Source organism: Oryzias melastigma, linkage group LG4 (genome assembly GCF_002922805.2).
Source record: "Oryzias melastigma strain HK-1 linkage group LG4, ASM292280v2, whole genome shotgun sequence".
Classification (NCBI taxonomy): domain Eukaryota; kingdom Metazoa; phylum Chordata; class Actinopteri; order Beloniformes; family Adrianichthyidae; genus Oryzias; species Oryzias melastigma.
The window spans coordinates 15,667,120-15,694,914 of NC_050515.1; the positions used below are offsets into that span (position 1 = coordinate 15,667,120).

A 27,795-nucleotide genomic window follows, 5' to 3' on the forward strand; every position below is an offset into this window, starting at 1 on the left:
AATAAATTACAGCTGTAGCAGATGTCACATGACACCAAAAGACAAAAAAGAAACCTGCACAACTCAATTTTTGGATTTCAAAATCAGATTTGGGAAGTTTACTTCTTTATTTATGCAACAGGATCTCAATCTCTTTCAAGTCCAATTCAACTTCCCATTTATTTTTTATTAGAAAGTTGATAATATGTTTTTTCTACCTTTTAGATAAAGTTTTCAAAATTTGTAGAGGCAGGCATTTCAAAATAAAAGCTACAGAATAGAGTTCGGGGATGTTAGTTTGTCATTTCAGTTAAACTGCTTTTGTGAATTTATTTACATATTTATTCTCCCTTATAAGTTGAGTATATCATCACTTAAAGTAAAAATAAACCAACACTTAAGCTGCAAGAAAAGCACATTTTTTCTAAAAAAAAAAAAGAAATGTGGGAATTCAAGTCAGTCAAACCCCAGAGGAGAAGGAATCCAGGCACTGATAGTTCAGCGTTCAAAGGCCTCAATTCACTTCCCCTCTTCAAGGTCAGCATGTGGCAGCTCGGACAGGGGAGGTCAAGCGCCTGTCAGCCCCTCAACAAAAACAGCTCATGTTCCCCAACAATCAGCGGCTTGTTAGAGGCTCGCAGCGCTGCCGTGAGTGAGTGATGCGACCGTGAAACAATATCCCTCTGCCGTTTTTCCACTTCTGCAGCACATCGTCTCAGCTGTTGTAGTATCTCATGTGATGCAGAAAGTTGGGAATTCCTTTTTTTTATGCTAGAAGCAATTTTACAACAGTTTGCATTAACAAACAAAAAAATACACTTTTTTAGTATTTTATTTAAAAAAAAATCTTTATCTTTACTTTGACTTTTTGTTTGAGTAGAACCCTTTGTTTCTTCCTGAGCCTTTCCCTACAAGTTTAAATAAATTATAACTAGCCAAGCCTTTTAATCATACTGATGTCTTTATTGTGCCATGCTCTTTTAAAGCACAACAAAACCTATTAGTAATTTACTGTGCTTTACCTGCATCCACCTCAAAGCCAAATCCATTCTCCCCAGACCCTTCTTTACCTTCAAAGACCATTACAGCCCATTACTACCCCACCTCAGAGGCCTAATGAGGCTCTTTCTGCAGAGAGTGCTCTCCAGACTCACCTGTTGTTGGGGAGAACTGCTCAGTCTGGCCTGTGGACGGTTCCGACTCTGAGTTGGAAGGACTTTAACATCAGGAGACAGGCGCGTCCATTCTTTCAATGTTCCTTGCTCACACAGTCATACCAATACAGTATTAACAAAAGAGAGAAAAAAATAATTATTGTATTTAACCTTAATTTTATTCACAAATTGCAAAAAACTAAAAATTATTTACAGCTTTGACAATGTTGCACTCAATTTTTAGTTGGTTAAAAAAAAGTATATTTTTTGTAACATAAACTCTACTTGTTTTATGTGACTCTTCAGTTTTAAAATGTAATTATCAAAAGTGTAGAACAATATGTAGAACCAGCAAATGTCTCTGTCTTTTACTAAGAGTTATTACAGTGTTGTTTTGTTTTAAGTTGATTTTTTTGTGTTTATTTGTTCTTAAAATATGTTTACTGACATTAAAAGCCATATTTTGGATTAAATTAATGTATGCATAGATATAGTAATACGCTCTTTATGACCACAACATTTTTGGTTATCTTTGTCACATTTACATTGCTTAATCTGAACTTTTAAAATATATTTTTCTTCCCCTTGTTTGTGCAGTTTGTTGAGATGCAAAAAATGCTTCAATAAACAAAAACAAATACACTAACATGTCACTTTAGTTCATTGAACAATCAAGCACATTTACAAAAGTAATCTAAATAATTGTTTGCTAAATCAATTACAACTGTATACAAATTATGACATTATCATCAAGACCAAAATGTGCGTTACAGATAACTGCAGAGCTCATTTTCAGAAGAGCTTTCTGAACCATCACAAAAAACTTTTTGCTTTTTGTTAATCAGATGAAAATTTCATTTATAAGAAACAAGACATAAAAGGTGCAACCGAAAATATTAGATCTGGAAACAAATTCAGTGAACTGAGAATTAACATTCAAAAACATTCTAAAATAACTTTACTATAAGAGTTTATTGACATACTTTTGGCTACACTTTCTTTTCTAATAACATTTTTACAATGTTATGTCATTTTTTTCTTTTATTTAGATTTCTCTTGAGAGTTTTTCGCACAGCTCATAAAGTTCAGATGGCTTAAATAGAAAAATAAAACCTTTGTTTGATTTTTTTGACCTGACTGGGATTTAATTCTTGAGGTTGGCAAGTGAAAAAGCTTTTATACTTAGCTTTTGAACAGATGTTTAAACACACTATTAAATCGGCTTTGATTAAAAATATTACCAGTATTTTTGGGGAATTCAAATTTGTCCTATCTCATATCTTTTCTGTTTCTTACAATATACATACTTTCTGCAATTCAGCAGCTTTAGTGTAGAAATAGCCAGTTAGAATATTCAAATATCTAATATTCCACGTTACCCTACACAAATGGAAAAATAAATACACATTTTTTTTTTAAAACAGGAAGTCTTTGTCCCTGAAAAAACGTATTCCTTTACTAATATTTGACCACTTCCACATGAAAAAAATATAACAGTTGTTTTAATTCTGGTCTTTCATAAAGTAGAAATGTATTAAAAAATAGCAATGTTTTGAAAATTTTTTCAAATTATTTAAAATAAAAAATGCACGATAAAGTATTTTAAAGCTAGTTCAGTTTGAAAAGTTTGATTTCTTTTAGAGTGAACTTAGACTATCATTCAAGTTGAATTCCTGCTTCTTATGAAACGTTTATGGAAAATATGTTGTGATTTATTAAAAACAAATCTCCCACAGGCATTCAATGTGCAAAATGGGATTATGAGCATAAATTAAAAACATACTGAGAGTAATATTTTCTGTCTGTATCTGGAGTTCTGCTCTGGATTTTGGTCATCAGCTTTAGAACACCCCCACCTGCTGGTCAGTACCAGCTACTGCAGCACATTTAACAACCATCCAAGTTGAATCTCTCATGACACCACGTGGTTTTATATTTCCCTAAAGACAAACGAGAATCAGCTCATTTCAATTTAACTAGACATCATCATTTAATAAATGATTTTTGCAATACAAAACATCTGTGCAAAAATATTTAAAACAAACTACAAAGACAAAGCATCTCTTGGTCAAAAAGCATTTAAAGCTTTTGAAACGGTTACTTGAAAAACCAATTTTATGTTATGTAGTCTCTTGGAAAAACAAATTTATTACGATAAAAACAAATGCTTTAAAAATAATTTACCAAATTATTACCTTGGATGAGATTCACAGTCTTGTGTAGAAGTGGTTTTTGATTTGATACGTTTGAATTCATGCTGGAGGTCACGTATGAAACATAGAAGACAGATGGGAAACTCGAGGGAAACTTGAGAATTTACTTCAGGTGGTTAAAGAAAATAATGGATATGAACTCTAAAACAAGAGCCTGACCTTCAAAAAGTCAGATTTCTGCATGGACAGCATTTGAATCATTACTATTGGTTATTTCAGCTGATTCTAACAGGCACCAAATGGAAAACAGACGAGTAAACTGCACCCTGAGTGCACTGTGTTCAGTTCAAGCACTTTTGAGAGTCTCCGGTCCTGTTGATTGTCAGGAACACAAGTATCGACAGAGGATTTTTACATTATTTCAGCAAGATCCAAAACACCTTTTAACCCTGTGTTTTTTTAAACTAATAACAAACTTCATATTTCACATTAAATCATCACCTTCAAATTATAAATGAAAACAGACAACTAGGCTTTTCCTACTTTGTTTTTTTAAGTAAGGAAAATGCAACTAGCCCAAACATAATTACTGTGTTACTAGACACTGGAGCTGTCGACAAATAAATATTAAAGAATCTACTAAAAGAGCCATTTAAAACTGAAAGGTATATTTATATTTATAATGTTTTTCCCCCTTGCAGTGCTAGTGGGGCTGCTTTCTTGAAGATGCCAAAAAGTTATTGCCAAGAGTTTGTTCTGCAGATCTGCAAAGCCAAGTAAAAGCATTATTTGCAAATAAAAATCTGTGTCCGTTTGCAGGTAAAACATTCTTCTCATGCACAAAACAGTCATGCATTAATGACATCTAGCAGGTTTTTTTATTCTCCAGCGAACCATGACATTGTCAGCTACATGCCCCTATTGCTCCTCGTATTTAAAACTGATATTTTCTGCAAATTACATAAAGAAAAACAGGTAGTAATACAGATAAAACCATACAAAAAATTAAAAATCCTTCTTAAGATAGGTTTTTTAGGGCTTTTATTTGAGATGAGAGGAAGTAAAGCTGTGTTTGTGAAGCTCTATGTTCCATTTGATTTTGACTTTAAATATGATACAAAAAACAAACAAATTAAGAAGATTTTAGAGGAAAAAATATTGCTAAAGAGTTTTTTTGTCCATAGTTTTTTCTTCATATGAAGAAAACTCCATCTGGACTAGTCTGAGATAGTCATGCTGAGTGTACAAAGAGAAAAACCAAACATTCAGCTGTCAATTTGTAGGTTAATTTGTGGGGAAAAAAAAGTGATTTCAATACAAACTTCTGCTAATAAAATCACCTGCTGAATCAGATGTCACCTTGACAAAGACAACAACTTACGTGTCATTTTTCAGGGGTGTCAGAATGTCAAGTGAACAAAAATGGGTGCACTCTATGTATCCCACAATGCAACACGTTAACTAAAAGGACTCTCATGCACTGTGGTCAAAATTAGGATTATCTCAAAGTGAATACAAAACCCAGATTGTAAATTTAAAAAAAGTTAAATGTGAAAACAAGACATTATATATTTGAAAAGTAAAAAGAAAAAAAATGTAAAAAGTTTTAAACTCGATTAAATAAATTTGCTTTCTCCCACTCCCTTTTAAGCGATCTATAATTTGGTGCCTAGTTATCTTAAATCTGACATATCTTTCTATAAATGTAAACCTCTGTTGATTGTATTGTACATGCATTATCCTTGCCTTGATAGCTTGGCATAAACCATTTCAAATCAAATCAAACCTGAAGGAATTATTTAAAATGTGAAGAATACAGTTATGCATAAAAAAATATATATTTTTTTTAAACATGGTGTGTGCATATGTGGACATGAGTTTGTGTGTTTTTTTTGGGTGGTGGTGGGGGGGCTTGTAGGGGTTTTACACATTTTTCCATTTGCAAATCTTGTTCTCTGTTTTTAAAATGTAATTATCTTTTTATGTAAAGCACTTTGAGTGACAGGAGTTTTGGAAAAGTGCTATACAAATAAAGTTTGGTTTGATTTGATAAGCTTGAAAGAAATATTAAAATGCGTTCAAAGCTGCACCCTCACATAAAATTAGGCTCAGCAATGAAAGCTTGAAAAGTCTGAATTGAAATTGTAAACTGAGAACTGAAAGTGAAAAAGAAGAAAAAACTAAGCAAAAAGCTGAAAATACAAAACAGAAGTTGTTATAACTAAACATTATCATTCATTTTGTAGCAGTCTCCGGTTTAAAGATGTATCTTTATTCCAGTTTCAATTTTTCAACATTTCTTTTAAGTTTAAAACATATATTTTTAATGCCCGAATTTATTTCCAGCTTTGAAAAAAATTACTTCAGTTTTTGCTTTTAAATTGAAGCTACATTTAGGTAATTTTGGAGCCAAAGTGGTTCGTCACATATTTGCAACAACAAGCATTAAGGGGCTAAACTTACAATTTAATTATTTTTTATTTTTATTTTCAATAATTCCTTTAAGTTTACAATGTGTACTTTGAAGTTTTAAAACTTTTGTCACATTTTTAATTTTTTTTAAATTCACAATGTCTGTCTTTCATTTTACAATCTGGGTTTTCATCCACTTTAAGCTGATCCTGATTTGACCACACAGTGCATTTCAGGTGATGTCCTATAATTACGTTCATGATGGAGTAATGCATTATTGTGTTTAGTAGGCAGGTGAATGATAATTCCCCAAAATAGTGACCTGTTATCATTCTGGTAACCTTCATTTGGGATATTTTTTTGAGTCTGAGTCCTTAAGATCCACTATTCTGGATACTTTCTATGTTTCTTTGCTCAAACATAGAAACTGTATCATTATCTGGTCTCTGCAGCTCAATGATGAGCCAAATCAAATATGTTTAAACATGGAAATCATGCAGGTTGGTTGGTGGGCCTTGAGTACTGGAGTTCAGAAACTCTGTACTAAGGAGCAAGTCACAGTATTTGAGTTTGTCACATCTGACTTTCAACAGAATCCTTTTTTAAAGTCAGTTTACAGGCAGGAAGTTGTCAGAAGGACACTTGGTAAACTCGTCATCTTTCACCTTTAAAGTGTTTAATACACAGCTCTTTGAATATAGATCATTCATTCATTCACGTATGACTTATGTACTGTATTTACAGCGGTTCAAATAGCATTTCAAACCATGATAGTAAGGACACTTGCTATAAACAGAAAGGAGGGCAGTCCTGCTCTAACACTTGTGGGGCTGCAGCAGTTTCTTGCACACCCACATGGGTTCTGTAGGGAGTCCAGACTTCCCTTTGAGGGTCCAAAGCAGGAAGATTGTTCCTGTGCCCATCTACAGGTCTGCAGTGATGACTGAGTCGTTGTACATCATTACGTCAGAGTCTGGACTGAGCAGCGCTGAAGTTTGCGACATGTGATCCAGCTGTGCTCCTTTCTGTCCGTAAACTTGAGCCTGGCCTCCGCTGCTGCCCGGCATGATGCAGTGGGAAAGCAGCGGCGTGTTGGCCTCGTGGGTGGAGCCGGTGGTGGAGGGCACGCCGCTTACGTGACCTGTGCTGGTGGAACCGCTGGCGCTGCTGGGCGAGCGGCTCTTCGGCGGGGGCAAATGGTGCTGGATTACTCTAGTGGGTGGAGCTTGGGGCGCAAAGTGTGCGGGAAAAGCTGTGTACCCCGGTGGAATGGGGTACCCGTTGACGGGAATAAAGCGCTGGTGGGTTTGGGGTACAGCCATGGGTGTCCAGGCGGGAATTGGAGCCATCTGCCCAGGTGCAGGAATGGCCTGGGCCGGGTAGAGGTAGCCTGCAGCGGTGGCAGCAGCAAATCGAGGGTTGCTGAGGTTGCTAACGGGGCTGGCGCTGAGTGAAGTGGTCTGAGTGGTGGCGTTTCCTCCTCCACCAGAGGGCGTGCTGGAGCTGGCGTGGGATGACAGCCCCTCCCAGGCTCTCAGGCGGGTGTGGATGTCCTTGAAGCGGGGGCGACGTGCTGGTCCTTCCTGCCAGCATTCAGTCATCAACCCATAAAACCTGAAAGCAGCAGAGACGTGTCAGTATTTACAGGAACATTTATGTTTCAGTATAAACCCGAGGTTTATCTTTATGTTGTGAATACTAATGGAATAATAAATTATATTGTATTTCCAGCTTAATTATGTAGTAAAAAATATATTTAATTAATTAATTAATTAATTATCTGTTAAATCTGAATGTTCAGTAGAAAGTAAAGTCAAGTAAAAGTCATATTATTATAAAAAATGTATTTGAACTAAAGCTTGAGTATTTGTGACACTTTTGAAATGTTAAGCTAAAGCTTTATTTAAACAACACTGTCAAAAATATTGATTGCTTCAAATGTATGGAGAGAAAATAGTCTTGCAGGATGTGTGCTCGTAATTCTTGATTAGTAATTTATGCCTGCCTGTTTAGCCTCGTTTCCGCGGAGCGGTCCGGCCCAGTCTGGTAAGAAGTTGTACGGTCTGGTCCAGTTACTCTTGGCGAGCGTTCCGCCTCACTCTCACTGAGCGATTTGTTTTCACAGCACATGTGTGGTGTAGACTGCTAGCGTAGTGTAACGACTAGAAAAGCAACAACAATGGAGGTCATCCAGCAGCTAGTCTTTTTCTTGCTTTACTTCTGGTACATCTCAAATAAGAGGAATTTAATATTGTTTGAAAGAAGATTGCTAAGAAGAATACCACAATAAAGAGGAAAACGGGAATGCTAGCTTAGCGCTATATTGGTGCTTTCTAATGTCGTCATCACTTTCTGCCAATCAACAAGTGCCAAAAGCAGCTCTGCCCCAACTGTCTTGTTTTATTTTTCTATGGACCTACAATGTATGAGAGCCCTCAAGAGGTGCAAGTCAGTACTGTTTAATGACAACATTAGAAAGCACCAATATAGCGCTAAGCTAGCATTCCAGTTTTTCTCTTTACATTGATATTCTTCTCAGCTGCCTGCAATCTTCCTCTAAAAAACATTAAATTACTGTTATACACTGTGTACAAAAAGTAAAGCAAGAAAAAAAAAAACGAGCTGCTGGATGATTTCCATTGTTGTTACTTTACTAGCCTTCGGAATGCAATGACACAATGACACGCTAGCGGTCTACACCGCGCATGCGTCGTGAAAACAAACCGCTCAGTGGAAGCGAGGCTTAACTGTATGGAAAAACTCGCCAGAATTACTACTACGTCCAGTACTACTCCTCCTGTACCAGGCTGCTCAGTGGAAACAAGGCTCAAGAGGTATGGTTCAGTATTATTAAATGGGTCCATTTTAAAATGGAAACACTCAAAATAGCATTCCGTATCGCACTGCTCAGTGGAAACGAGGCCTTTGGATCTGTGTGGTCGTAATTCATACACGCAAACTGACAGACACAAGTTAAAAATCAAGAATTACGTGCTCAGAATTCTTTTTACTCAATGCAAGACTTTCATGTTTCTCAATGTATTTTTTGCAGGTAAATATCTTTCAAGTTTGTCTTAAGTAAAACCAGTAAAACTGGCCTTATTTTAGTTAAATTCCGCAAGCGTGAGTCAATCTTTTTAGGTTGTCGAGTTTCTTCGCACTTACCTTGGTGGGCAGTCCTCGGGGCAGGGCAGCAGCTGCCTTTTCCTCACCATCTCCATCACTTCCTGGTTAGAGAAGCCATAGTAGGGCTGCAAGCCGTAGCTGAAAATCTCCCAAAGTACGACTCCAAACGACCAGATGTCTGAGTCTGTTGTGAACTTGCCGTAAGCGATGGCCTCGGGGGGCATCCAGCGGATGGGCAGCAGCGTTTTGGGCTGGAGGCAGTAGTAATCCGAGGAGTAGATCTCTCTGGAGAGACCCAAGTCAGAAATCTTTACGTGTAGCTGCTCTCCTACTAAGATGTTCCGAGCTGCGAGGTCTTTGTGGATGTAGAAATGGCTGGCCAAGTACTCCATCCCACCAGAGACCTAAAATATACAGCAACAGGAAATCATTTTAGGATATTAAAAGTGCACTTGGTGTGAAAAACTTGTGGATATCCAGATTTTCTCAATAGCAGATACTTTTTTTTTTATTATAAAAACAGAAGACATATGGTTGGTTGGTAGATTATAATTTCACATTAAAAAAATTCTAATTGTGTGTTTTAAAGTGACTTACAGAACGAGGAAGAAAAGTTCACACGTTACCTGTATGGCAATATGTAGGAAATCCCCATGGTCCAGGCTGGACTTGACAGTGCCGTCTTCATCGCTGCTGCAGCCGACATCAGAGTGTGGCGATCGCATGATGAGGAACTCGTGGAGGTCCCCTTGTGGCAGGAACTCAAACAGCATGCAGACTGGATGCTCCTGGGTAACCACACCCAGCAGGCACACCACGTTAGGATGCTGCAGCTCGGTCAGGACCGCAGACTCCTGTGATAAACACATGACAGAGTTAGAATTGACAAAATACAATAAGATATTCAAAGACTTTAGGATTTAAGAAAGAAAAAACTAACATTCAGATAATCATTCCTATGTTAATCAGCTGGGAGGATATACTCAAAGAAGTGTCTGAAGAACTCCCGGCCAGTTACTCAAAGCAGAGGTGTCCAAACTTTTATAGTTTTTAGAAAGTACTGGAGGCTGCATATCATGATTTTAAGACAGTATCCTGTGGGTAAGAGGAAATTCGAATTTGGCCCACAGGCCGGACTTCGAACATATCTGACCTTAAAGAAAGCAAAACTCCTAGAAAAGTGTAAAAACCATGAAAGCTTAAGAATTTTGACTTAAAAAATGTATGAAAACTCATTTAGAGCAAAAAATACAACAAAAAATGTTCTGTTGCTGCATGTCATTTCTTTCAAAAATAATGTATTAAAATAGATTTTAGGCATAATGTCACTAAGAATTGGGACTCACAGACTGTCTTTTCTCTTTAACAGGCTAATGAGGAGTTTGCTCCAAAACATGTAATCTGTTTCAGTCTTCTTTAAATGTATCTGGACAACAGCAGCTGTTTATTTTTGAAGCTATTTCCAGACCGTGTCTCTCTGGTTCAGTGATTTCAGCCAAAGGCCGTCTCCAGTCATTCACCACATTTTACTTTCTATAGAAACTACAGACACACCTAAAATACTGTGGGGAGACGATGCAGCCTGATAATGATAGGAGTATTTTAGTAAGAATGTATTTAACCAAACAGCAATAAAATGAATATATATATTCATATATAAACGTCAGCACGTGTTATGTGGAGTGAGATGTTTAGGAACAAATAAAGCATTCTGTACCTGTTGAAAGTCTGCCCACTGTTTGGTATTAGAGACGTCTTTCAGTGTCTTTATGGCCACAAGTTGGGCCTGATCCATGCCTGGCAGGTACAGGTGACCCTTGTAGATCTTTCCAAAATTACACTCGCCAAGCTCCTCCATGAAGCGCACTGCTGAGAGAGGAAGCTCTTTGGCTTTACCCTGCAGGTTAAAGAGAAAGGAAAAGATGAGACATTTACAGGGAGGAACATCCATCTTATCCACTCAAGATATTTAAAATTACATCAAGTGTTTTCCTGCTTCCAATCAATACAGGCAGAGTGTTTAATAAAACACCAAAGATGATTTAAAGTAAAGCCTGGAGAGTTTCGGATTTCTACAATTACATTACATCAGTGCTTAATAATCCTCCTTACAGCTTTGTAAAAGCATGTGTGGAAGGTTGTGAAATCTGCCAACACCTTCAGCTCTTAAATATTTCATTTGGCTCTGAAAGTAAGCAGCATTTAGGAGGGAATTCAATTAATCCTTATGGCAGGAGAAAGCAGAGCGTGATGCTGTAGCCTAATGGACAATTAATCACTATACATTTCTACTTTTTTTTGGTTAGTGGTTTTAACACCTAGCATCAGTAGGAACAGCACTCTCCAAAGCCTAACAAGAAAATAAGACTTTGTCAAACAAAGAAGTTACATTTTTAAAAAGATTTTCAGAGACCATGTCCTCCTCTGGTTCCTAATTTCTGCAGGAAGTGATCTACTATGGAGAGAAAAGAGACACACACTGATTTGTGTGTGCATGATTCTTGATTTGTCTGTAACTTTGGATTTGCTCATGCGTAATCGTTCATACAATAAATGCACAAAATGTGTGCATAACTATGTGTACTTGCAATTGTGTATTCACATGTACAAAACATATGAAATTAAAAAAAATACAAAATGCAATTTACATGTACACAGCTTTAAATTACAACAGCTTGATACTAACTACACACACAAATCTTTAAAAAATACGCACAAATTGCTTGCTACGCACAAATCTGATGTGTGACTCTAAGATTTGTGTGTAAGTGATGCATTTAAATGCTGCTAGAATGCTGGGTCATCAGAGTTTTCTTATCAGCCGCTTTGAACTTAGATTGTAAATAATATCTGATGAAAAGAGAAACTACAGTGCTGAGTTTTTTAAATCAGATAATTAGACTTTTTTGTATTCATTATTGGACATATCTGTTTAAGAAAGTGTGAAAATGTCAATTTTTCCACCAGATATTATTTACAATCTAAGTTCAAAGCGGCTAATAAGAAAACTCAGGTGACCCAGCATACTAACAGTATTTAAACACATCATTTAGACACTAAGTTTTGAGACTCAGAATTGTGGGTAAATTGTGTTTTGTATTTTTTTTATTTAGTATTTTTTGTACATGTACACAAATATATGCACAAAATGTATTGTATGAGTTACAAACCAAGAATTTCACACAAATCAAGAATTTCACACACACATCCAGGTGATACTATTTTCTCTCCATATATGTCTTTGCCAAGAACAAAAAGAAAGTTCTGACCAGGTATGGCTTCAGTATGATAACTGTTTTGCAGCTTTTTCTATGCACTCAGTCTTTCAGTTTGGAGTTTTCAGGCATGTTGGTACAAACTGAGAATATTACTCTTCCAGGTGTTTGCAGAATTGAAGCCTTTACCTTCTCATATCTGTAATTCCTAACAAAAGTGGGATGGAAAGGTAAGTTACACAGCTCAGTCAAGAGTAACAAGATTTTATAACTCAGTAGGAGATCATTATATGAGCTGATTAAAAGATAAGTCGAGTTTGACCCTTTCTTGAACCAATTATTTTGCTAACTTTTGCATTTCTTTATACCTGCGACGGTAATTTGTAACAGATCTCTAAATGTGTGTGTCACGGAAAAAAGGTAAGAGAGTAAGAAGATGTTGGCAAAGATCTTTTGATTCCTGGAACTCTGAGATGAATAATGAAATTCCTGTGTAAGCAGGACGCACACACGCATAGATGAACACTCGAGGGGGGTGTGTGAGTGTGAGTATGTGCTGAACGTTATGAGAAGCACAGATGTTTTTAGTTATAGGCTTGTTTCACCCCTTCTTTCCTCCCCACGCCCAAAGAAACCCTTAGATCCTCTTCACACCACAGCAGGTTTGTGAGTGTGTGTGTACACATGCGAGTGAATGGATTGTTACAGGCTGTGGCCCCTCCGTGACCCTGAAGAAAAGCCTGCTGGGTAGTAGTCTAATCTGTAACCCAGACAAAGTCTTAGAAAAATGACAAACAGGAAGAAAAGATGAAACCTAAAACATAAATATACAAGAACGAATGGCTTATTACATGACTTTTAAAAGAGTGGGTATTCTCATTTATTTTTTCAAAGGTGGCTCGGATTTGGAATCCTGTCGTGGAAGTGAAAGTGAACTGAGAAATATATGCCTGTAAAGGCTTTTCCAGTATTAGAACAGAAGCTTGTGTGCTTGGATCTGTTTGTTTTTAAAGACCGTTTCAAATCAGCTGTGAAATCCAACAATTTCATGGTTGTCCTTCCCTAAAAAAAACTTTATTTGTCTCTTTTTATGTTAACATCTAAGAGCTGTGCAGACAGACTTTTTTGAAGTCAGATAAGAATAAAAAAACTGAAGAAAAATTCAAATTTTGTGGTTTTATGGCTTTTATCTGTAGTACTTTGTAAGTTGTTGTCTTTATAATTCCACAGTAAAGTGATGAGCAAAAAGGCGACACATGATGAGCCTCTAATACAGGCAGGGAAGAAGGTGCGACAAATAAAAGCATAAAGAAAGACACGAGAAAAACGCCAAAAAAAGAGAAGGATTAGGTGACAGTGGGAATAGTGAGGGAGTAAAAATAAAGAATGAAGAAGCTGCAGGGATCTGATAAAATAAGATCTTAAGCGTCGCCTGAGACAGGTCACTTCAAACACTGGGCTGCATGCTGCGACACATCCCAGCTAACACATGGGGGGGGCTGCGCCAGTGTTTTGACTCCTCCGGTCTGCTCTCAGGACTAACACTGACAAACAGCAAAAAGGTCATAGACAGTCAGTAAACTATAGAGCAGAGTGACATGCCAGTCTAAACACAGTTTATTAAGTAAAACTGTCTGACACTAAGACTGGATTTTAACCAAAAGCGTCAGGATTATTTTGTCTTCTCTGTTCCCTTAAATGATAAAATAAACTGTAGGCCTGACCTGTGAATGCTTAAAGCTGCTAAAGTCCCACCCTTATCATCTTTTGATGTTCCAAATAATATTTTATTATGATGAAGTCGCTTTTTTTCAAAATTTAAAAACCTGTGTCGGTTTCTTTGACGTAGTTTCTGCAGAGCGGCAGGAGTTCATAAGAAATTTGCCTTTGAATTGTGAGCGGGACCGTTGGCTGCGGTCATTTCCCATCATTCTCTTGTTTACACTCTGTCCTGCTACCTTACAGCCCAATGTATTCTCACTCCCAACTCATCATAAATGATGTATGGTTTGGCCCCCTCTGAGTCACTTTTTGAAGTCCCCAACTCATCGTTTTTTTGATGCGCTGCCTGTTCCCATTAAATCAGGGGTCCCTAAACTCCAGGCCGCAAACTAGTACCGGTCCGAGGGTCCGCTAGGTATTGGTACAGTTGTACAGTTTTGAGTCAGATGACGTACAAGGATCTATCTGTCTGCAAGTGGAAGCATCGGAATAGAGCAAAGCAGGGAGCTTATGGCCACTGAATGTAGATTTTACATAACAACGACAAGCTTTTTCCAACAAGAAATAACAAGAAACTCAAATTTGAGTTTCATTTTTTTAAATGTGTCCTCCATCATAAGTATTAAAACGCATCTAAAGTACCCAAACCCTAGTTTTCATTGAATTACTTGAATTACTTAATTTCTGTATTTGTATTTCATTGTGTTTTTAACGTGTGTGTAAGAGCACAAACCTTGGATTTGTATGGAGTATTGAGCACAGATATCTCAAGGTTTTGTCCTCGAACCAGTTTGGGCTGACGTGGTGCAGGAGGCCTGGCGGACATCTGGTTGTTGCGGCACACACAAATGAAGAAGAAGAGCAACGCGATGGCTAAGGGGATGGCAACGCTGGGAACCAGGATGTACAAGATCTCCATGTTGCCACTCGCCTTGTCGTTATGATCTGTGGAGTCAAGAATCATATTCCAATTTGAAAATCCTCTCCATATAGAACAACATAAAAATGTTTAACCAGCATCCCATATTTATGGAGAATAAAGAAGACAATTTGAATCAAAACAATTTTTCCAACACTAAAAATGAGTTTTTCAATCTTAAGTCATAAAAATGAGTTATTTTTTGAATCTCACCACAGATGGAAATGTCACAGAGCTCCATGCGGACCGCTTCGTCTAGCGTGAAGCACCACGGGGCCTCGTGGTTGTTCCCAGGGTTGCGGCAGTAGGAGTGACCCCCGTTGAGCTCCGGGTAGCGGACAGCCAGGTAGGTGTGGCTGTGAGGGTACTGCGAGTTCCACGGCTGGCACTGACGCCCTGACTTGGTCACGCTGACCGTCCCTCTGTAGTCTACCCCACTGCTGTTGTAACATTTGTGGTCTGTGGAACGATAAGGTCAGGGGTTTAGTTTGTTTAGTTTAGTTTTATTAATCAACATGAAAATGACTCCTACTCTTATTAATGGGCTCCGGCATGGGGATCCCGATCCTTAAACAATTGGCCGCCTCTGGACTGTCCAGTGCAGCCAGCTCATCACAGTTGGGCAGTTTCAGTCTCTTCAGTATATGCGGGTTGGATCGTGCGATTATGTACTCCGTCTTGCATAAGTCATTCTCCAAGATCTCACATTCATCCTTGCAAAGGTCCCGGGGCTTGTCGGAGCCCGAGCTGCGGTCGCATGACGGGAAGGCAAAGTGGCAGAGGGAAGGGATGGCAAACTTGGAGCACTGGTCGGACAGCTGATTGGACGTCCCGATCATGGTGAAAGCAGCTGCAAAAAGGAAAAGGAAAAACACATTTAGAGTTAAAATGACAAAACAAATTTCTCTGGAATTTCGAAGGCTGAAGGTCAACTATAAATAAACCTATTTCAAAGCTATACATTTATTACTCCATGAAAAAAAACAAAGTACCCTCAACAATAATAAAAACTAGAAAAGTCGCATTACCTGCGATAATGCTAGTGTGAATGCATTATCGCATTGTTGTAAATCGCGTAAATTGCTTAAATTTGCAGTAATTGCTTAAATTGTATAAAGTGCATTAAGTGTATAAAGTGTGTAAAGTGCTTAAATTGCATTAATTAGCATACATTGCGTAAAAAAACTAAAATGTACGAATACCAAAAGTTCGTGCATTAATGTCCTGAACATGCTGAACGTTTTGATACCAATATTGTAAAAGTTTTAAGGTGCAGTAAAAAGTTTAAAATTTTCCCATTGACTTAACATGGGCTGAAAATTCGCATAAATTGCATAATATCGCGAAAACTGTAAAATTTGCGAAAACCATAAATACAAGCAGTGATGTCCTTAACGAGCTGAACGTTTTGATATCAAGATTGTGTAAATCGCATAAAGTGTGCTTGAGTTTTTACGTGTCAAAAAACGTACGGAAGAAAACGTAAATGAAGAATCTCAATAGTGTGAATGCATTGAATGCATTCACACAAATAGGAAAGTGAAGCTGGAATGGTCATTTCGTAAGAATACTGGGAAGAAACATGATTTTCACAATAGTCCGCCATGAATTAGCAAGACTGAAGGGAATCTTATAGGAAGAAGAGCACATGATATTTTAAAAATTCCTCTAAAAATCAAACATAGACATTTTAATTGTAGATTTTGGTGTCAATGTGGTTCAATAAAAGTAAACTATGTGTTTAGGAATGACCCAGACTTCATCAGTATTAGAAATATATTCATAGAACACTAAATTTGGTGTTCAAGACACAAATACCCTTGGATTTGGTCAATCTTTACCTAAGAACTTTGGGTGGGCAAACTTTCAGATTTGTGAGGCACAAAGGGCTCTAAAATTTGACAGAAGCGCCGGACCATACGTACTAGATGCATGGAGTCTTTTTGTAATCTACCAAATAAGAAAAAGAAACAACATCTGGATAAAAAAACAACTTTAATTTGATTGAAAATTCCTTTAAAACAGAATATTTTGGAGTTTGCTGATATGTGTGGGTTTGATAATAAAAGGACAAAATTCTGAGAAATTTGGGCCACATTCTCCATTTCATATCACCTTATCATTTATGTTTTGCATGAGTCCTCTAGAATAATTAATAACATACATAATGTTGCTAAACTACAATTATGATTATGAAATGATCTAACTGTAAGTACACTAATTCATGTGTCTGATTGTTTAGGAATAGAAAAAAAGGTAAAGAGCTGAAAAGGACTTCTAAAATGAAAGCAAAAGGAATGTTATAATGTCGTTTTTTTCTATTTATACCTTTACCTTTTTAAAGAATAATATTAAAAACTTTTGATTCCCTTGGATATCACTCTCTAAAAAACAAAATAAGTATGATACTATATCCATTCCTTTCATATGGTGCTCAGTAGGTGAAAATAAGTTAAGAGTCTTAAGAAAAAGGTAATCTATGTTTCATTAAAACATATTTCTGTCTTTGCTTTTGTTCTACATACAAGATGGATTCAAAGAAAAACAAAAGTGAATATAAAGCTTCAAATATAAGACTCAAAGCCGTGCAGTTATTGCAAACATGTGCGTTCTTGAGGTCGTCATTATCAGTCCAGCCTCTTCGTGCCGGGTGAAAGAGAAGACAGGCAACTAAAAAGTGGATAAGTGAATCTGGCCTTTCGCCCAAACGTTCATGCAGCACATGCTGCTCGAATAAAACCATCATAAAACTCAATAAAGGTGACATTAAATATAAGAGTCTGAATGTGGATATCTCGGCTTTAACAGTTAAGATCTATAGTCCTACTGTAAGTTTTTATTAGTATTCAGAGGCAGCATAAATCTTTAGAATCACTCCTCCTTGATGTTTCAGATTAAGTTCACGGGGATCTTTCTTTTCTTTTCTTTTCTTTTTTTTACAGGAAACAAACAGAACTGCAGGGAAGTAATCAATAAAATGTATATTAAACTGACCTCTGAGGACATGTGCAACAGAAACCACAGGAGCAGATGTTTCGAGAAGACATATGAGCTCCATACTGAGCAGACAGCATGCTGGACATTACCTTTGAAGTTCAGAACGTTTTTCAAGCTGACCCTGCTTTCAGTTTTTGGTACAAATTATTTAACAAAAATTTTTTTTCTGTGATCAGATTTAATTGGAAGTTTCTTTTTTTGTGGCTTTTTTATTGTTAGAAGTTAAAAAAGATCAGTTTTTGGTAATTAAAGTTTGGAAAAAGAAAGTATGAGCCAGTACTAAAACGGAGTACTGGCTCCTGTGTGGATTAATGGGCTCGGCATTAATTACAGGTAGACGTAAAGGGGGAAAAAAATATTTAGGCCTAAATGAACCAACAGATTTTATCAAACAAATAATTCCCCCAAATCAATCAATGACATATGTGAAACTATAGTAGTTGTTTTTTACTTTTTGTTTTTAAATATTACCTTGAGCCCCTCAAATTATTTGCTAAGCCCCTGTATTGTGCCAATCAGGGCCGTCACCACCCTGACCCTGGCCAAAATGTGTGCTGTTTCCTTGCTATGGAAAGAGGAAATTCTTATTTTTTGGAAAACTCACTGATAATGCCTCATCAATAATAAAAACACATATTTTTTTTATCTTTTCATTTCCAATGGCCTTACACTCTGCTCTTCTTATTTGCCACCCTTCCAAAGTCTTCTCCTTCACCCAAATACAACACATTTTTTTTAGCCATTGTAAAAAAATATATAATAAATTCTGAACTTGCTGCATATTGTTCTTACCTGTGATCTGGGTCTCAATCTCCCCCTGCATCTGCAGCGAGTCCACAAAGATGCTGCGATTACCAATAATGCGTGCGCAGGCGATGCCTCTGTACGGCTGACAGAATCCGTCTTCATCAAAATCATCCCTGAGAGAAAAAAAACACAAAAAAACAGAATGCACATTTAAATTCATACAAAGTAATCATCACGCCTCTATGAGCCAAATGTTTTAAATGAGAGGTTTTGAAAAGTGGAAGATTCAAGGCAGCTGGTGCAATTCACAAAAACACCACTAGAGGTCAGCACACGTTTAACACACAAATCAAGTGTTTCATTTGATTTTTGTTGACAGAAATGCTGTTTCTTATAGCTGCTGCATTTGCTTGGCTTCAGATAACTCAAATAGGGTCAAAGACAAAGATCTAAAGTGCAGATGCTGCTCACAAGCACACATGTAAACCACATTCAGAACAAGAATTTGATTGGTTCCCAAGTTTTTTTCCTCTGATGGCAAAACAGAATTGTCACCACGAGCTTCAATATAAAACACGTGCGAAGGGTGTTTTCATCAGTGTTTAAATTTCACAAGGCTTAAGACATATTATTATTATCTCGCCAACGTTTGACCCTTTTTAAACCCACGGCACCCCTCCTCATGCTGTCACCTATCTTATTCTATATATAAATGCCTGCGCACACAAATCACACGCACACTAGCAGCTATTAGCTCAGCATGAGCTCACTCTGTCGTGCGTTTTAAGTCAAGCCATATGGGGGCCTTAAAACCAAGCAAAACCACAATAAATAGTACAGGGGAGCACGTGATGCTGCTGCACAAATACACTCATATTACCGGCTGACGTAAAGCACCGTCTCATTCCTATGACATCGCTGCTGGAGTAATGGCAAACAGGAGCACTGGCTTTGAAAGTGACCAGGCTGTAAGCTTTTGTGAAATGCATTACATTTTGAAATGGATGAATGCAGTCTGCAGCTTTGATTCCCTAAATTCGAAACAACGATCCTCATTAATCATCTTGACTGTAATTGTGTTCCATTTGAAATAATGACACAGTGGAAACCGCATGTCAATAACCGCTTTTCCATTTTTGTAAGCCGCCGTTGATCCCATGGTTATATATTTTTGTGATTGAACACAGAGCTTCAATTCTTTGTGCTTTCACTGGGATTTGATACTTTTACTGATGCAGAGAGTGTGAATTACAAAATTTGCCATGACTTTACGTGTAAAAATTAAAAAAACAAAGCTGCAAAGATTATCCAAATGGACACAACACCCCAAAGAGCACTTACAAAAGCTCCAGGCTTCAGTGACTTCAAGGCTGTGCATGTTTGGTGTGAGTCAGGGGTCATGAGGTTCCCTTTCTCTGAAGAGTGTTAAGTGACTCAAGGGCCAAGGTCAGTTCCCCCTTACCCCTGACTGTGCACATCTAAATGTGCTTTCCAGACACATGCACGCTCACACACAGGACTATAAAACAGTGGTCTTCTTACCGCTGGTTCCACAGGGACATCTTTTACAACTTAATATGCAGGTTAAAGCAGATCAAATCCCTTCTAATGTACGGATCAGTATTAAAACAACAATTAACAATTAGTTGAAGTTGTGGTGCGCCTGCAGAACTCGTAGGACCCCCTCAACTAGCCAAAAACTGATTCAACATTGAATCATTTTCATCTGTTTTGTCGAAAATACAGCCTAGCATGAAAGCACTGGTGGAAAAAATCCAGTAAAATAATAAGCCACCACTGTGAGCACAGATGAATAAGTTGCGGGATAACTGATTAGGTTGTTAGCATTCTGGAGATGGTGAGCCAGTATATGAAAAAAAAGTAGAGCATGAGAGAATGCACACAAACACAGGATGAGGGATGAGGGCTGGAGGTTGTCCAGAGGCTTCACAGAGGACGCTGGACACACATGCAGGCTGGCACGGAGCCACACACAGACAAGAAAATGACAAGGCAGGGGAGACGATCCACCACAACGCAGCCCGATCCCTGTGGGGAAATTATAACTCTGACTGACCTCAAACAAACCAGCTCAGTCCAAACTGGCCAAAATATCTCTTTATATATTTTTTTCCATTTGACCAAATCACTTGTGACTCAGAGATCCATCAAATGATTAAAAAGGATTACACTTATTGGAATGTATGAGCACACGCCTTAAAAAAACGCTGCTGTTTTTACAATCTTCTTTTTTCGCTATTATTGTCTGTGATTTTAAGGAGGAAGTCCAAAGCTGAATGGAGCCAAGTGTGGTTGCTATTTGTGTAAACAGAGCATAGCTGTTTGGGTTGCTATTTTACGCGCTGACACCACGAGGAGTCCTCTGCTTCATGTTTTATAACACTTAATTACAAGAAAAGTTGTTTTTCTGAGGCGCTTCAAACTCTTTACAACCAGAGCATCAAGAAGTCTCTTAATGCAAACTCATTTTTCAGGAGTTAGATTATATGTCATAATTCTAGAAACTCAAAGAAAAGAGTTAACAAAAATTCACAGAATTAACAAATAAAAATAAGATAAATCATATATTTGATTTGGATGTGCTGTTTTCCATGCATATATTAAAAGATTTTTACACTAGATTTTTGGGTTGTGTCTTGACTTAAAGAACAAAAACAATCTCATCAAAAGTTGATGATTGTTTTTTCTTACATGAAATACGTAGTCAAGATTGCTTGCCATCAACAATCAAACAGTTAATAATGTGGCATAATAGACTTGTTTGACTCTTGACATTTCATTTTTTCTTTGATGTCAAATATTACAAAATTACATGGCTCCCATCCATGAACATGAGCCTAAATTTCAATGTTTAGATTCAGAAAAAAATGAATTCTAAGATCAGAACATGTAAATCCAAGTTTTTATTTTGAGTCAGTAAAAAGAACCAAAACCCAACTCTGGTAATTGTTAGTGTGGAAAACCCAGAGATCACAGTCCGAGGCTATGTTCACACCGCCCTATGCAACAAATGTTCAATGAAAAGTCTATGTAAACGAGCATAAACGCAATCTACAGACGTCTTGGGCTGGTGCATTCAATCCTCTCGCGTGTAGCTACGCACATTTTAAAGAGCATTTTCCTGGCTCTCCGTGCGAAACGTGCAGCTGTTGAAAGCTCGTTACAAGTTAAATGAGGTCGAATTTTGACCACTCAAGAACTCAGACGGGAGTGTCGCCTGTTTGAGAATCGATCACGGAGGAGAAATTAATTATTGCGGTTTGTGCCCAGCAGCACCGTCTTTTATAGATTGAAATAAAGCTTTGAAAGAGAAATCCTGGAGCACGATTCATCAAATTTGCACCGCTTTGGTATTTTGCACCAAGTCTTTTTCAATCGTAGGTGGTGGAACCATTAGAAAAAGAAGAAGCCCCTCCCTGCTTGTTCAGTGTGAACATCATGGGCTAAAAAAGCATTCACAAACCTGAGTTTAACACATTCTTGAAAGTGCATCAGTAGCTTCAGATTTACAGCAATTATCCCAACACAGCTCCTCATTATTAAAATATTATTTGCATGATTTTGCATTTGCTTGTACTATTATTCACGTGGAGCTTCTAAGCAAAAGTACAGACTTTGAAACTCATCCCTGTTTAAATATTCAAAGACTGTGCTTCTGTGTGAACTTCAGAGCTTTTTTCAAAGGTCACCACAGCAAAGTACCCTCACCACAATTTTCAGTAAAACTTCAAGGCCAGAAGAAGCCACCTCACCTCTGCAGACATCCACAGATTCTTCAGATCACACTTTTTTTTACCCTTTCTAGTGTTTTGAAAGCAATGAATTTCTCACCACACCCAAGTTTGTTTTTGAACCAGTTTGTCGTGTTGGAATGAAGCAGCGTCCAGCTGTTCTACAGCCTCTACAAGAGCAACCATGTTGTTAAATCTCAACCCAAAAAATGTAGGCCTGCTGTTGTGTTACACTGATGTCATTTCTTAGCAAGAGATTTAGAGAAATCTCTATCAGCCAAAAATAAAGATACATCTGTGAAAAAATTGAAGCTGTGCAGCAGAACATGAGAAATAAATCTGTGTTATAAGAATACATTAATGCATGGAACAAATTACTGCTAGTAAAAAGGCCAAAAAGAGGAAATACTTTAATCAAATTTATTGTCTTAATATAATGCACAGCACTTCTTGGTAATTTTAAGGTTTTTGTGTCTGTGTTAAAAAATAAATATGTTTACCTGGTTCCTGTTTTTCAATTCTAAATAGCTTTTGACACCTAAACCTAACTTTGTTGTTTAGATACATAAACAAAACCAAAAGAGGAGGCAAAAGTGTACATAACTGTCTATATACTGTAAGTTGATCGATATTTGGGACAGTTTGATGAACACCAGTGCAGACTTTACTCCTTAAATATTACAGGGGCGAAGCTAGGGAGGGACAGAGCCCCACCCACCGATTTTTAAGTCAATATTAGGATATTATTGACAAAGATTAAAGCTGCAGTCACACTCAAATTTGCAGTGAATGCCTCTCTTTTGATGTAAGGTGTATTTGCTGCTTGACGCCTGTCCAAAAATGTTATATTAGCTTAATGTACCTGTAGGAGGAGCCACTGCCAACAGTTTTTAGCCTGATTGCTACATGGAGCGGTGTCAACTCATTCATAATGCAAGGAAGACACATTAGAGGTCAGATTTATTTATTTTAAAAATCTCTACAGAAACATCTCCACGCCTGGGTTCATCATTCAGAAACTCTCCCAGAACGGTGAGCTTAACTCCTGGTGGCTGTTTCCCTCCACTACTTCCATGTTTGTGACCCAGGTTCATGACTTGTTGTCTTACATTAGTCAGAGAGGGGAAACATAGAATAAAATGAAAGGACTTTTTTTAAATTATTGTATTATCATTTTATTATTACTATCAAAATAAGTAAAACAAAGGTTCAGGAGGCTCGAGCAGGCGACCTCCTCATGCCACAGCTGCTCTCTCTCTGCCCACCTGTAGCTCACTCTCTCACTCTCACATGTTCTGGCTCTGCCACTGTCTCTAAATACTTTTTATATTTTTGTTTACATCAAAATAGGAAAATTTGAACTAGCATGCCTCAAGATCTTCGCATAAACTACTGTTAGGGAGAGGGTTGTGCGTTACTCTGTTAACTGTCAAGGCCTTAACTCTCAAACACAAACAGAAACCAGAAACAGGCCGTATTTGTCTTTGATCGGCCATTCAAGCGTTTTAAATTTTTACAAAACAGATACAAAGAGGTCCAGCTTTGATGCACGAGACAAAGATGAACTTTAGATGATGAATGTAATGTTGGAAAGAACGCACGTCTACAACGGACAAGGTAGACGGAGGAGTCAACTCTGCACTTGATCATGTTCGAGGAGAGGCTGAATTTAGCATCAAAGCCAAAACAACTGGATTCCTTTATAAGTCATAATGGATCAAAATGTCAGACCTCCCTTTTTCCGCATCCACGGAACCAGCCAAGATCCTGACACCACCTCTCTTTTCTTAAAGGTGCTTCAATGGGATTTCCTGCACTGAGAGTGGACAGTCCCGACAGAAACATTTAGGGAGTCACAGAGCAAGTTTGTGTGATTTTGCAGTTGTTTACTTTTGGAATTTAAATCTAGTAAAAGAAGGTAAAAAGAGTTTCAAAGGAAAACAGAGAAGAAATAAAAATTTAGATTTGAATCTTTAATCTCCTACAAATACGTCTAAAGCTTTGTGACATTACTGCAGCGCTCAGCCTGTTTATTCAAGAGAAAAAAGAGAACTTCTCATTAACTTGCTTCAGCCTTTAAACTTTGGTTAAGCTTCTGATTATAGAAAACATCTTGAGGATGTAAGCTTGTGCGTTTTGCCATCAATTATGTGTGGGCTGCAATGACAGGTTTGCTTTGAGTTTAGGGCTTTAAAGGATGTGAAACTCTATGCTCTTTGTTGGAGGGAAACGCAGAGGGATTAGATTTAGAAGCGAGGAGAAAAAAAACAAAAAAAAGGGTGAATCCTGATGACATTTCAGATTTCAGGGTTTCATTTCCAGAAGCTGCTGTTGGTGCTGAGTGAAGAGGAGATGAGCTGGCGGCAGCATGAGCTCACCACTGCTGGACCCCGACTGGGGATAGCCCAAGTGCTGGGACTTTTGTTTTGGAAACAGTTTTCCTTCACAGCGCCGCCAGATCTCAGAGGCTTTTTCCATCTATTTCTAAATCAAAAATAGTTTTAAAGACGAGATTTTCTTCACTGACAAAACCAAACGTGTTTCTAAAAGAAAAACAGACAAAACTTTCACCGTGATGGACATGTCAGATGGTTTTGTCTTCATGGGTTAGCCAAAAAAAAGCCAACACCTGCATTTGACTAAGTATAAAAGGAAGAGCCTTCAGAGAAGTTCTGCAATGATTTATGAGTTTCAGCTGCAAGCAGTCAAGCCAGCTGATTACCTAAACACAATGAGTGACCACGGTCTTCTGTGAATCGAGCACTTTTTGCCTTATGGCAGGAGAGCCTCCTAATACGTCTATTGACAGGATTATTTGGACTTCAAGATGTAAAAAGAAGTCTTGAGAACACGGCACACCCTTTCAATTAGGGACTGAAAACATTATGGTTTGATACAAATATTTCAAAACACAACCAGTACCAACAGATTGGTTTCTTGCACAAGTAGCCTCTGTCCTGCTTCCTGTCGCTTATATAAAGTCTAAGATAACATTGATGATTTGTGCGCATCGTCTACTTCATCACAAATGGTCCAATAGGAAAACGTACCAAATTCCTGTATTCCCCTCATACAAGTAAACGCTCAGTTTGTTCAACTCTGCCATGACTCAGCGACCTCTACTACATTGCCTTGCACACAATCACATCTCAAACCCTCGATGAGAACTGACTGTGGGGTTGCACAGTGCAAGCACACATGCAGTTCCTACTGACTTGCAGCCAAAATGGCCACCAGAGGCTGAGGTTGACTGGGATCTGTGGCTGCCAGTGGCCCATGACCACAGTGGGAATGGAGAGCGAGCGGGGGCAACTGAGGGGCTGCATTAAGATACAATGGAGAAACAGAAGGCCTTCTGGGTCCTCATGTTACTGCTCACTGGCAGCAACAATGGAGGCTTCTGTCGGACAGAAGGAGTTTCAGGGTGAACTAAGAAAAGAGGAGAGCAAAAGGAGGACTAAGGGATGAATTTGAAGAGGTATATTATACAAAAAAAAAAAACTCCTCAAATTAATTTTTTAGGAGAAAAAATTGTAGGTTTTAATACTCTTTGATAATTTAATAAGTTTATTCTTAAAAGAGAAGATAGTTTGAATCCTCCTTTTGCTAAGTATTTCCTGATTATGCATCACAGTGGTTCTGATGAAAATTTTCAATGTATAATTTATCAATTTCCCACAAGCTAACTCATTAGCAACAGGATGAGTAAAATATGTTAATGTGTGAAACAGAAAAGCAGGTTGTGCCAATTGAAACACTGAAGGTCAAATCCAATGAAAAAAGTGTTTTTAACATGTTCTTGTTGCATTTTTCTCATGATTGAGGGCACATAAAAAGAAAATTAAACTTAAATCTGAATTTCTAGCTCCAGGATTGCTCACCATTTTGGCTGGGCCACTAATGTTTTGTTGGGTTGTGAGCAGCTGTGAGTTCACAGGGGAAAGTGCAAACAGATGGGTGATGGGAAGGGGGATTGGGCTTGCTCTTCGCCAATAGTTGCAACTCTAATTGCAACTAGGCAACTTTCTGATGAACTCTTGCCGCTCTGCAGAAACTATGTCCTAGAAAATGACAAGTTTTTTAGCTTTTGGCTAAAAACAACATAATCATAATTACATGAAAAAAGCTTAAATATCAAACTGAGAAATTCTACTTCACGTTTGGTTTCATGCAACTTGAATGCAGATTTAATCTACAACTACACACAAATATATGATGCTGTTTGACGTGCTGAACTCAGAAATGTACTTTAAATTCCTAGCAGGAAGTCTAAAGCAAAGAAACTCTTGCAAAGCTGTCCTATCACTCCGCACAAAACTTCTTACTTGATGACATAAACCGGAGGGGTTTAAATGTGGGCGTTACAGGGCGGTAAAGGTGTCAATCAGTCTGTCAATTAGGACAGGAGGCAAAGTGGCTCCTTTGAAAAAAACTGAAAAAAAGCTAATGTAAGCCCAGAGGCTTCTCATAAGACTCATGCAATCAAATGGAAAACAAAGGTCACATCGTAGAACTCCTGTAAGCTGATTACATCGAGGCGAGGGGATTTAATGAGATTAATACGGACAATTTGGGTAAAGATAAACACATTAAAGTTAGAAGCATTCCTTGAATTGAGTTGGAGGTTCTAGCAGACAGCAGTGAGGGAATAATGACAGGAGAAGGACAGAAAAAGGGAAGAACAAGGGGAAAATGGCTGGGAGCTGTGCTGTGATTTAGGAAGCGTTTATAACCCCCCCCCCCCAAAAAAAAACACACACTCACACATTTGACTGCCTGATTTATGACAGCTTATTGCACAGACCACAGATATCAATCTGAAGACACAAAGGCAAACACTTAAAAAAGACAGGAGGACACATGTTTTAGCAGACTGGCAACAAAACAAGCTTCAGAAGGAAGAAAGCACATGCTCAGACACGTGAAGAGCTTCCTGAGGAAAGAAAAATAATGCTTGATAAGAGCGATTATGAGCTGTTAAGGAACTTTTTTGAACTGTAACACAGTCAAATACAGTTGCTCTTGAATAACCTCTCTTTACACACACTCCTGTCAAATGTTTCTGCAGGAAACACACAAAGATTATGTTTGACTAAAGAAAATCCTCATTAAAACAAGGCTGCTAATAGGCTGTTGAAAGCTTATACTTCAAGTGCTCATTCTATTCAAAAGGCTTATACTGTCTCCCATTTGACGGTTGGCAGCAGTTAGTTTATGGCATTTTTATTAACAAAATGGCAACAGTTTCATTCTGTCTTCATGAATTTGACTCTATACTTCACTGTTTCATAATTACAATTGTTTTTCTGGCATCTACAAATGCAGCTGCCTGAAGCATATAAATTCAGTTTTATTCCAATGTTTGACATTTCCAAGAGATTCTAAATCAATGATAAGAACATCGCACAAACACAAAAATTGAATTTTCTGAATGGGAGCAGAAGAAAACGGATTATCAGAAAATCTGGAGGTAGAATAGCATACTTGTTGATTGTGTTTGTGGGAGCACTAAAAAAACAGCTTTTGTGTATGAATTTAAATAAAAAAAAATAAACAAAAGATTAAATAAATGTGCAGTTTGTAAAATATATCACCATATCACCAAATGATCTTAAAAGT

At 37.7% G+C, this 27,795-nt stretch overlaps 1 protein-coding gene across 1 annotated transcript in view; it reads right to left on the reverse strand.

Moving 5' to 3' along the window:
* Positions 1-6,346: 6,346 nt before the first annotated feature.
* Positions 6,347-27,795, reverse strand: part of ror1 (receptor tyrosine kinase-like orphan receptor 1) — a 113,024-nt gene continuing 91,575 nt past the window's right edge. Inside the window, exons 5-12 of the mRNA XM_024278896.2 lie at positions 18,470-18,597; positions 15,213-15,530; positions 14,894-15,139; positions 14,495-14,706; positions 10,542-10,721; positions 9,451-9,678; positions 8,864-9,228; positions 6,347-7,312 (exon numbers count right to left, since the gene is read on the reverse strand). Of these exons, the coding sequence (XP_024134664.1) occupies positions 6,622-7,312; positions 8,864-9,228; positions 9,451-9,678; positions 10,542-10,721; positions 14,495-14,706; positions 14,894-15,139; positions 15,213-15,530; positions 18,470-18,597 (2,368 nt within the window). The 3' untranslated portion in view covers positions 6,347-6,621. The remainder of the gene's footprint in view (positions 7,313-8,863; positions 9,229-9,450; positions 9,679-10,541; positions 10,722-14,494; positions 14,707-14,893; positions 15,140-15,212; positions 15,531-18,469; positions 18,598-27,795) is intronic.